Genomic DNA, 13,035 nt, shown 5'->3' with positions numbered 1-13,035 from the left:
AAAATTATTATTATTATTATCAAAGAGATCTCATTTAGTTGGTTGAACACCATCTATGAGTTATATATATCTTCAATTTTTATAAATAAAATATATATTAAAAATATTATTTATCTAAATTCATATATATACCTTCATGTTTTATATTATTTTTATTTATAGTATTCTTTTATGCATGTATATTAGCTGTATTCACTATCTACCAAAACTATCTCAAACAATACAATTGGCAAAGCAATACGAAAAATATCTCGAACAGTAACAATAGATATTTATAAATAAAATATTATTTTAAAGTTGGTTCTGTATTAAAGTATTACTAAAAAAACGGCGTTTATACAAGAACTCCTTCAACCGACCTCTCCCATAGTTGTCGTGTTGAAGTACCTAGCAACATTAATTTGAAAACAATCAGCGCCGTCTCTCCTCTATAAAATGAAGCATTTGATAACCCAGTAAGACCACTTGCATATTGTTTTGGATATCACAACCACAGTCTAAGGAAGAGATAACAAAGATGGGTTCTCTGGGCACAACGAAGAAGCCCCATGCCGTTTGCATTCCTTACCCAGCACAGGGTCACATAAACCCAATGCTTAAACTAGCAAAACTCCTTCATTTCAAAGGCTTTCACATCACCTTTGTTAACTCTGAGTATAACCAGAAACGCCTTCTGAAATCCAGAGGGAGTTCTTCCCTTCATGCTCTCTCTTCATTTCGCTTTGAAACCATCCCCGATGGTCTACCGGACTCCGATGTGGATGCCACACAGGATATTCCTTCCCTCTGTGAGTCCACCAGAAGAACTTGCCTCCCTCATTTCAGAAAGCTTCTCGCTAAACTGAACAACTCAGATGGCCCTCCAGTGAGTTGCATAGTTTCTGACGGTGTCATGACCTTCACTCTTGATGCAGCTCAAGAATTGGGTCTCCCTGAGGTCCTCTTTTGGACAACTAGTGCATGTGGCTTCATGTGTTATCTCCAATACGAACAATTATTTCGAAAGGGCATAACACCTCTCAAAGGTAATTTACTTTGACTTGTATTTCTTTTAAATTCACGCCTTAATTATTTGATTTAATGATCCATGTTATGTTACCATTGAAAACGATTTGGTACTTTGGCCGTTATGTACATAAATGCGGTACCATACTCATTTTATGAATTATTTTTCATATTCATGAGCGTAATTTGTAATTATAATTAAGGTGGTGAAAGGGGTAGGATTTCTCCAGTTGTCTACTCAACCCCTAAAAAATGGCAGAACCTGATTATTTAATACATTAGTGTGTTGTATGTTGTGTCTAACCGTCAATACGTTTCACTATAATTTATTTTTAAATAATTGTTAAATGATTTTATTTAAAGAAATTCTTTTGATGGTTTTGAAAACTCAATATATATATATAGTAGAAAAATATACATCTAAATTAAATATAAGCTAAATTATTAAAATATTTTAAATTCTCAATTAAATTTATTCATGTGTGGTATATTTTATGAAATTATTTTATTTTATTTATGTTTGACCAAGTTGTCAACCTATTCTTAAATAAAGTTGGATAAAGATTATCAGTTTTTTCCATTCATGGTCAAATATAATTTTATTAAATTAGAAATAATGATAATTTTGATAATTCTTATTTCTTATAAAATTATTTGACAATTTTATTATAATAATATACAAAACAAAGACTTTAAAAATATCAATAATTTGACATATGCATTTGACATGATCTTTTATATGTCTGGTATTTATATTATTTAAATTTAATAAATTAACTTTGTGTGTTTGCTATGTAGACTCAAGTCTTGTGACGAGCGGGTATTTAGAGACTACCATCGATTGGATACCAGGCATCGAGAAAATTCGATTGAAAGATATTCCTAGTTTCATTAGAACCACAGATTCAGATGATATTATGCTCGATTTTGTACAATGGGAGTGTAAGAGGGCTCGAAGAGCTTCTGCAATAATCTTGAACACGTTTGATACCTTAGAGCATGATGTGTTGAAAGCGTTCTCGTCTATCTTGCCTCCTGTTTATTCCATAGGTCCTTTGAATTTACTTGTGAAGAATGTTGATAACAAAGCATTGAATGCAATTGAGTCCAATCTGTGGAAGGAGGAGTCTGAGTGCATGGAGTGGCTCAACACCAAAGAGCCTAACAGTGTTGTTTATGTGAACTTTGGAAGCATCACAGTTATGACAAGTGAGCAACTGGTTGAGTTTGCATGGGGACTTGGTAATAGCAATAAAAGCTTTTTATGGGTTATAAGGCCAGATCTTGTGGCTGGTGAAAATGCTATTTTACCTCCAGAATTTGTGAAACAAACAAAAAATAGAGGCCTTTTGTCGAGTTGGTGTTCTCAAGAGCAGGTACTGAATCACCCTGCGATTGGAGGCTTCTTGACACACAGTGGTTGGAATTCAACATTAGAAAGTGTGTGTGCAGGTGTTCCAATGATATGTTGGCCTTTCTTTGCCGAGCAACAAACCAATTGCAGGTTCTGTTGCAAAGAGTGGGGGATTGGGATGGAGATTGAAGATGTCAAGAGAGACAAAATAGAGAGCCTTGTGAAGGAGTTGATGGATGGTGAAAAGGGTAAGCAGATGAAAGAGAAAGCCTTACAATGGAAGAAATTGGCAAAAACTGCAGCTTCTGGCCCTTACGGAACTTCCTTTCTTAATTTGGACAACATGGTTCATGAAGTTCTTTTAGGCGAAAATGTTATAAATCAGTTTTAGATTAGTTCGATGCTTTACATATATTTTATATTTCGAAAAAGAAGTACAGTGTTAAGTTATATCTGAAGAAGAAAGTTTATTTCAGTTTGATTTTAAAAATCTTAGCATATTTCAGTTTAGTTCTCTATCACTAATCTTTATTATCAAGAATATCTATTTCCGTCAGAACAAATAATAACTTCTAAGTTTATGTAAACAAATTATTTGAAAAACTAAATTGATTTTGCAATTTTTTTTACCAACATAAACACAACTAATTAAACATCTTTTTAGCTGTTAAGGTGTAAATAGGATTGTGTAAGTTCTCCATCCCTTGTTTTATATATGTTGTTTAACATCGTTTTGTATATATAAATGAGTGTAATAAGTTTCTTTAATCTAAATAAAATTGTTATATGATATTTTACTTTGCCTTTTATTGTAATAAATACATATATAAATTAATTAAAAATTAAATTAAAAGTTCGGATATAATTGATAAAAATGTAAGGATAAAAGAATTGCTCAAAGAATAGCATATGATTAACTCACCACTCTCCTCCAGGATATATAGTAGTAGGAAACTTGGCTTCTAGACTCTAATAAAAGTAATTTGATAAATTATATGTATATCTTGTAGAAACTAATTGAAAAAAATAATAGGAGGCAAAAAGTTGTAGAAACTGATTGAACGTAATTGCAAAACTGCTGAATCGATACATTTTGATTTACACTGACCACTAATGCAATAAATGGTAAATAATTTAAGACTAATAAAATCTGAATTAATAACCAACATCCTTCCTTAATTCTGATTTGGAACAACCTTCATTCCCAACAGATCTCTTAACTTGATGAAAACATCGATCTTTAATGGCTTAGTGAGAATATGTGCAATCTGATCTTCTGATCTACAATATTCCAATTTGATCATGTTCTTCCCAACTTAGTCCCGCGGGAAGTGATATCAAATATCAATGTGTTTACTTCTTTGATGAAAAACCAGATTCTTTGCAAGATTAATTGCAGAGACATTGTCAACATAAATCTTGATTGGAACATCTAGATTAAAACCAATTTGAGTCATGATATTGTTAAGCCAAACTGATTGACAAGCACTTCCTGCTGCTGCTACATACTCAGCTTCACAAGTAGATAATGTAACAATTGACTATTTCTTTGATGACCACAAACAAACACTCTTTCTGATCGTAAAACAATTACCACTAGTGCTTTTTCTCTCGTCTGAATCTCCACCCCAATCACTGTTTGAGTATTCGACGATCTCAATCTTCTTAGATGAAGAGTAAAATAAACCAAAAGTTGTAGTACCTTTGATGTAGCCATAATTCTCTTTACAGCTTGTAAATCTTACTGTGAATCCACATAGATATGTGCATAAATAATCTCAATATCATATCACATAGTATGACAAGGTTAATTCATATGATCTAAAAGACTATATTTTATTTCACACTATAGACAAAATCATATGAACCTCCTTCGTCTCTCAACACCTTATAATCTTCATCTATATGACTCCAATATATCAGGAGAGTCAGGATATCTCCTTCTAGATGAATCCCTAATCAATGCACATCCTAAAAAATCTTAACAGAGTATTTTCTTTCTTGAAAATACTATGTCTTGATTAAAGTAATATGAGAAGTGCGTGTCTATGTGTTGTGAGTTAGTAGAAGTCTGACATGAGAAAGATGAATTATGAATTGTGATAGACACTTGATGGTTTGTGAGAATATACGAGAATTCATGACTTTATGTTGATATTTAAAGTTATATTTCTATTAAAAGTTTTAAAAATAGCTAGCTTACTTTGTTGTTTGCATTGTGTTTTATTTTCTTTAATTTGTGATGATCATGTATTTACATGAGAGAAGATGATGTTATAGGTGATATAACTCCTTAGTGAGAACTTAAAGGATGAAAATGTTTATTTTATTTGAATATTTTGTTTTAATCTTATGTAAATATTAAAAATCTTTATGAAGATGGATATATTTTGAAATACTGTATGAAGATGGATATATATTGCAGGTTATGGTTATTAGATGTTGGCAAAATATATGGATGTTACAGAAAACATCATTATAATCAACTCATTCTCTTTGAGTAAATCCTCTAAATCACCCTTCTCACCTTGAATTTTCATTGATTTGTTCTTGATTACCATCTTTATATTTGAAAATCCACTTACAACTAACAAACCAAAAACCTACCAATAACTTAGAAGATACACTAGAAGGTTCATTTTCTAACAGTTCACTAGTAACTATTAGTAACTATTAAAGACTCTACTATAAATTCTGCATATCTATACCTTTACGAAGCTTGAATTGTTCTTCTTGTTCTATCAATAACAAATTTGTAATCATCAACATTTCAGTCTTCATTAGATGCAACAAAGCATTTGTCTTCTTTAACGCATTAGAACATCCATCTTCCTCGTCATAATAATGTTATTAAGTTATATATTTTTCTTCTATCTTCATTGACTTTTTGTAATAATAAGAACAAATTTTGTTCTCAATTATATTACCAAACTAAAATTTGAGTTATATTCAACCTTTTAAAAATAATTTTACACTAATTTTATTTTATTTTGTTGCTTCACCCAAGCCAAATTAAAATTAATCTCAATATTTTAAATTAATTATTTTAAATTAATTTATTCAATTAGTCTTTTAATTTTTAATTTTTAATTTTTAATTTTTAAAAAAGTTCTTCACTTCTTAAAAAATTGTAAAAAATCGATTTCCAAACAACTAAATTTGAACTTACTTTTTTTTCGTTATATTTTTTTTTTCGTTGGGAACCACTATCTACTACTAATAAATTATTAAATACAAATTAATTTTAAATATAAAAAATAATTAATTAATATATCGATTAAATTAGATATTATTTCTATAAAAATTATTTATATTTAAATTAATTTTTTTATTAAAAAATAATTTTTAAGTTTATGTGTAATTAATTACTAATTATTTTGATTTTAAAGTTGATAAAATTTGATAAATATGTAGATATCAATTTAAAAACTATTTATTAATAATATAAACTAATTTAAATAATAATACTTTTAATATCTAAAATAATATTTAATATAATTAATATAACAATTAATTATTTTTGTCTTTAAAATTGATTAATAATTTTCTTAATACAGTAATTTGAAAATTTGGTATCATGAATTGAATTATGAAATTACACAATAAAATTTGAAAAAAATATTGTGAAGTAGTATACTTGAGATTTTTTTAAATTGGATTTATTTTTGAAAGAAAAAATGTCCACTCAAACTACCAATAAAATCCAAAATCTAAATATGAATTAAAAGTAACCATTCTGCCTGTGGAAACTTCTCCCTTAGTCAAAGTATTTCTCCACTTTGTATTCCTACAATGTTACTTTATACGGTAACGTTGCTTTTTTATTCATCGGATACATGTAAAAAATAGGAAAAAAGAAGAAGTTAAAAGTTAGATAGTTCAACACATGTTTAAATTGGGTTATTTTAATGAAAGTTGATAATAGTAGTTTTGGTTTGAGCTGACAGCGTAGGGTGAGGCCTTTTTATAATTTGCAGAAAGTACTGAAGTGACAACACATGCTAACTTTTTATCTCAACCAAATTCACATCAATCTCCAATTCACAGACTGTGAACATCAAATGTCCCACTTGCCATTCGCAAGTTGCATTTGTCTTCATGTATTCTCATATCTAAAGTTGGTCTAGAGTATGATTTTATTGTGTGATTGCTAAAAAAGTTAACAAACTGTAGGATAATAGTTTATAATCTGTTTACTTTTTATTTAATAATTTGAAAATTTACAACTAAAATAAATAAATTCCATTTATCGCGAATAACACGCATATTTTCAAATTTTTAAGCAGGAGAAATCAAAATTGTTTTTAATACATGATATGTTTAGTATCTGCTGCCCCATTTGTGGTCAACTAGAATTTAGATATCATTGAATTCAAGCCTCATTTCTGGTCAACTATAATTTAGATATCATTGAATTCAAGGCACTTATCAACGCAATTTGTGTCACTATATGAAATCTTGTCAAGAATATGATCTCAGATACAATTATAATCATTATTATCTTTACTTATTAAAAGTCAATATGTACAAAACACTAATTAACACAAGATCTCATCACTATTTTCTAGGTTTTTGACCATAATGGTTTTTTTTTTTTTATTAAAATGGGGTTGATGTAAAAAAATTATAAATCTAGAGCAAGTTGCGTTAACTTGTCACGACTTCATTTGTAGAAGTTGTGTAAAGTTGGCACGACTTTACCACGTTAACCTGAAGTCATCCCAACTTGGTACGACTTCTGCCATGTCAACCTGAAGTTGTGCCAAGTTGGCACGACTCTGTCCACGTCATATTTTTTTAAAAAAATTCTTATTTTTAAATAAATATATTATAATTATTTAATTATAATTAAAATTATAAGTTATGTACTATTTGAAATTAATTTGATAAATAAATTTTGTATGAAGGAATAAATACTTAGGTAAAGAAAATGAGGAAATTAATAATCAAACTTGAAATTGAATTTTATTATCAAGTTTGTTTGTGCGGACAATTGTTTCTATTGTGACCTTCGGTTCTGCAATATGAACATTTTTTTTTGTTTATTTAGAATTGAATAATCTATTTCATATATTAAATTAGATCTCATAAGCTTGGAAATATTGTGGAGACTGTACACTGGGACGATAAATGTCGTTAGTTGTAAATGACAAAATGAGGAAACAACAATTACATGTGGACAAGGTAGACTTATAGCTTGAAACTCCCCACAATTCTCTATTTTCCAAATAATTAATTCTCATTTCTATTTATTTCCAAATGCAATAACACTTTTTTCATATTTTTTATCAATCTAATAACCAAATTAATATATCACATTATCGTCAAACATGATCCACATACAATTATTCATTTTTTATTGCTTAAAACTAACACCCTTAGAAAATTATGTATCAAATTAATTTTAAACATTACATAACTTACTACTCAATATATAAATAAGAAAATTTTACAAGAAAATTAAATATATATATATATATATATATGATGTGGACAAAGTCGTGCCAAGTTGGCACGACTTCAGGGGTTGACGTGACAGAAGTCGTGTCAACTTGGCACGACTTGCCTAAATTTATAATTTTTTTGAAAACGACCCCATTTTGGTAAAAACGGAAAAAAGGTCCCATGATGGTCAAAACCCCCCATTTTCTACCCATTCCTCATCTTGTTAATCCTTTTTCTTTTCTTTCTCGTTGTTATTCAATGAAGTTCAAAAGTTCAACCCGCATGATTAGTTGTTGCAACACTTTGTTAAGTAACCTGATACAAGTCAGAATTTGAGTATCACACAGACACACACATAGTGTAACTGTAGAGCGCCTGATTGTTCCACTTTCTCAAATAATCAAAGGACAAGTATTTGTCTAAAACACATGTGGGGTAACCCACATCTTACCATCATTATTATTTATGTTGTGGGTACCCATGTCTTACCATCATATTTCTTCATCCATTTTATGTCTGCAATCTGCTTCTTTTCACACGGTTAGATATTGTGTTTTTGTAACTGCACATAAATATACATAAGTGCATATGATATTTTATATTTATGTTTTAATTGCTGATTTAATATTTATAGGTAATTGCTCATAAAATCATTTAAGAGTCAGTTACTGCAGATACTGTAAATGTAATTGTTAGCAAAGATAATAAAATATCTTCCTCTGATTTATTCAAAAAAACCAACAATTGGTATCAGAGCTATCTTCTTGAGGGATATGTGAGGTTAGTAGAGTGCATCAATGGAAGGAGGTTTCAATTTTTCAACAATGGCACCACCTGTCTTTGATGGAGACAATTATCAAATGTGGGTTGTTCGTATAGAGACCTACCTAGAAGCATTGGATTTATGGGAAGCTGTAGAAGAGGACTATGAAATTCAGTCCCTTCCAGAAAACCCTACTGTGGCACAAATAAAAACACAGAAGGAAAAGAAGATGAAAAGATCAAATGCAAAAGCATGTCTATTTGCAGTTGTATCTCCTATGGTATTCACAAGGATAATGTCCTTGAAGTCAGCAAAGGCAATCTGAGATTACCTCAAGGCAGAATATGAAGGTGATGAGAGGATTCGTGGAATGCAAGCGCTGAATCTAATCAGGGAGTTTGAACTGCAGAGAATGAAGGAGTTAGAATCCGTAAAAGAGTACTCTGACAGACTTCCAAGCATTGCCAACAAAGTGAGGTTGCTTGGATCTGTGTTAAAAGATTCAAGAATTGTGGAAAAACTGCTTGTAACAGTTCCAGAGAGGTTTGAAGCCACCATAATAACCCTGGAGAACACAAAGGACCTATAAAAAATTTCTCTCGTAGAGCTCTTAAATGCTTTACAAGCACAAGAACAAAGGAGAGCCATGAGACAAGATGGAGCAGTAGAAGGAGCCTTACCAGCCAAACATGAAGATGACTGGAGAAACAAGAGCAAGATAAAGCAGAACCAATGGAGAAGTTGTTGTACACAATAACAACAAAAGGAAAAATTATCCTTCTTGTAAGCATTGCAACAAGTTGGGTCATCCACCATTCAAATGTTGGAGAAGACTTGATGCCAAATGTTCCAAATGCAACCAACTTGGACATGCAATGATATGCAAAAACAAAAATCAGGTGGAAGAGGCAGATGCTCAAGTTGTTGATCAAGAAGAGGAAGATCAATTGTTCGTAGCTACTTGTTTCTCAAGTAGAGAATCAAGTGAAAGTTGGTTGGTTGATAGTGGTTGTACCAATCACATGACACATGACAAGGAACTCTTTAAGGAATTGAGAACTACAGAAATTAAAAGGGTGAGGATTGGAAATGGTGAACATCTAGTAGTAAAAGGAAAAGGCACAGTAGCTATCACAAGCTATAAAGGTACAAAAACCATTACATATGTTCGTTTTGTGCCAGAGATTGATCAAAACCTTTTGAGTGTTGGTCAATTATTGGAAAAAGGCTATAAAGTGATGTTTGAAAATAAACATTGCTTAATCAAGGATGTTGATGGCATAGATTTGTTTAAAGTTGAAATGAAGGGAAAAAGTTTTGCTCTAAATCCAATGGAGGAGGAGCACATGGTCTTTAAATCCAAAATGGAGGAGAAGCACATGGCCTTTAAATCCAAAGAAAGTGCCACTGAAATTTGGCACAAAAGACTAGGGCATTTTCATCACCAAGGATTGCTTCAAATGCAACAAAAAAAGTTGGTAGAAGGACTTTCTGATCTTGATGATAACCTGACCAACTGTCGAGCATGCAAATTTGGGAAGCAACACAAGCAATCATTCCCTAAACAAGCTTGGAGGGCTTCAAATAAATTGCAACTCATTCACACTGATCTTTGTGGTCCTCAAAAAACACCATCATTAAATGGTAACCTTTATTTTATAGCCTTCATTGATGATCTAACAAGAATGTGTTGGATTTTCTTTTTGAAACAAAAATCTGAAGTTGCTGGTGTTTTTATAAAGTTCAAGGCTAGGGTGGAAAATGAAAGTGGTTGCACTATTCAGATTTTAAGATTTGATAATGGTAAGGAGTACACTTCAGAAACTTTCAATCGTTTTTGTGAGGAGGCAGGAATTGAGCATCAATTAACAGCCCCATACACTCCACAACAAAATGGAGTCAGTGAAAGGAGAAATAGATTTATAATGGAAATGACTCGTTGCATATTTCATGAAAAGAATGTCCCAAAGAATTTTTGGGCGAAAGCCGCAAACACTTTTGTGTTTTTACAAAATCGAATTCCAACAAAGGTAGTGAAAGATCAGACACCATTTGAGCTTGGTATGGATACAAACCATCTTTAAAATTTCTTAAAGTGTTTGGCTGCATGTGTTTCACTTATATTCCACATACCAAACGTGACAAGCTTGACAAGAAGGCAACAACTGGCATTTTTGTTGGTTATAGTACCAGTTCCAAGTCTTACAGGGTGTTTCAACCAGATACTGGACGTTTCATTGTATGCAGAGATGTTTATTTTGTGGAAGATGAACAATGGAGTTGGGAAGACTCAAATAGGTCAAATCAGATTCCTAGTCAATCAAGGCATTTATCAATTGTCAACACTTTAGAAGAACATGTAAATAAAGAATGACAGGATGAAATAACAGATGATACACCGATTAGAGGTACAAGATCAATCTCTAATATATATCAAAGATGCAATGTGGCTATTTGTGAACCTGTTGGATACCATGATGCAAAACATAATAAGCATTGCATGGCTGCAATGAAGGAGGAGTTGTCAATGATTGAGAAAAAACAGTACTTGGGAGCTGGTTGATAGACCACATGACAGGAAAATAATAGGAGTGAAGTGGATATTTAAGACTAAGTTAAATCCTGATGGCTCAATCAACAAGCTCAAAGAAAGGCTAGTAGTTAAGGGATATGCTCAAGTGTTTGGAGTTGATTATTCAGACACATTTGCACTTGTTGTTAGGCTTGACACAATTAGATTGCTTCTTGCCCATGCCGCTCAAAATAATTGGAAAGTGTTTCACTTGGATGTCAAATCAGCATTCCTAAATGGATTTCTTGAAGAAGAAATTTATGTTGAGCAACCTGAAGGCTTTGTGGACAAAGGAAATGAAGACAAAGTGTACTTACTGAAGAAGACACTTTATGGACTAAAACAAGCTCCAAGGGCCTGGTACAATAGAATAAATGATCTCCTAATTAGTTTGGGGTTTGAGAAAATTTTATCTAAACTTACTTTATATGTCAAGCATGATGGTGCATACATACTAATCATCTCTCTTTATGTAGATGATTTTTTGGTCATTGGAAATAATCTCGATCAGGTCAATCAATTGAAGTTGAACATGAAGAAGGTCTTTGAAATGACAGACCTTGGCCTAATGACTTACTTTCTTGGGATGGAAATTAAGCAAAGTCAGGATGAAGTCTTCATCTGTCAGAAGAAGTATGCAAAAGAAATACTTAAAAGGTTAGATTGCAAGGCAATGAGCAATCCCATGAATCAAAAGGAGAAGTTGGTCAAAGAAGATGGATCTCCCAAAGTTAATGAAGTTGAATTCAGAAGCTTGATAGAATGTCTATGTATTTGACAGCAACCAGACCTGACATTCTAAATGCAGTAAGCATTCTATCCAGATTTATGCATTGCCCAAATGAGACTCACATGATGGCTGCTAAGAGAGTCATCAGATACATCAAGGGAACTTGGAACTTTGGAGTTAAATTCTTGAAGCGTAAGGAGTTTAAGTTAACTGGTTTCTCAGACAGTGATTGGGGAGGTTCAATTGATGTCAAATCAGCATTCCTAATCTGGATATTGTTTTAGCCTTGGATCAGGGATGTTTTCATGGAGCTCAAAGAAGCAAGAAACAATAACTCAATCCACTGCTGAGGCAGGCAGAGTTTGTTGCTGTATCAGCTAGTGTGAATCAAGCTCTCTGGTTAAGAAAGATCCTGACTGATTTAAATCTGGAGCAAAAGAAAAGCACAAATATTTTTGTTGATAACCAAGCTGCTATTGCAATCTCTAACAATCCAATTTTTCATGGCAAAACCAAGCACTTTAATATCAAGTTATTTTTTGTAAGAGAAATGCAAAAGAATGGTGATGTGTCTCTTTGTTACTGTAAAACTGAAAATCAGCTTGCATATTTGTTTACCAAGCCACTTCCAGCTAGCAAGTTTGAATTCTTAAGACAGAAGATTGGAGTTTGCAGTTCAAAAATCAAGGAGGAGTGTTAGATATTGTGTTGTAATTGCACATAAATACACATAAGTGCACATGATATTTTATATTTATGTTTTAATTGCTGATTTAATATTTATAGGTAACTGCTCATAAAATCATTTAAGAGTCAATTAATGCAGATACTATAAATGTACTTGTTAGCAAAGATAATAAAATATCTTCCTCTGATTTATTCATTCCACATTTATTTTCTCTTTAACTTGAATGAATAGGGAAAAGAGAAATACAACCGTACTCTTCCATCCTTTCATTGTGATTACTTTTTCTTCCCCATACATCTTTTCTTCCCCTCACTTTATGCATTTAATGACTCACCATGGATATGTAACAAATAGAGACAAACATACATCACATAAAAAACCTACTCGTAGAAGGAAAAATAATTAGTGGTGGATACCATTTCTGCACAATACATCTTCATTAGTTATCATACAAATTTATCTTCCCTAAAAACTTTGT

At 31.6% G+C, this 13,035-nt stretch overlaps 1 protein-coding gene across 1 annotated transcript; it reads left to right on the top strand.

The window, feature by feature from the left end:
- Positions 1-336: 336 nt before the first annotated feature.
- Positions 337-2,849, top strand: LOC137826140 (7-deoxyloganetin glucosyltransferase-like). Its single transcript, XM_068632003.1, has 2 exons — positions 337-1,025; positions 1,804-2,849. Exons 1-2 carry the CDS (start codon positions 518-520, stop codon positions 2,748-2,750), a joined length of 1,455 nt encoding a protein of 484 aa, XP_068488104.1. The 5' UTR covers positions 337-517; the 3' UTR covers positions 2,751-2,849.
- Positions 2,850-13,035: the final 10,186 nt, after the last annotated feature.

The sequence above is a fragment of the Phaseolus vulgaris genome, chromosome 8 (genome assembly GCF_000499845.2).
Source record: "Phaseolus vulgaris cultivar G19833 chromosome 8, P. vulgaris v2.0, whole genome shotgun sequence".
NCBI classification, from domain to species: domain Eukaryota; kingdom Viridiplantae; phylum Streptophyta; class Magnoliopsida; order Fabales; family Fabaceae; genus Phaseolus; species Phaseolus vulgaris.
The sequence above is the reverse complement of the archived record's forward strand: the minus strand, read 5'-3'. Positions and strand labels throughout refer to the sequence as shown.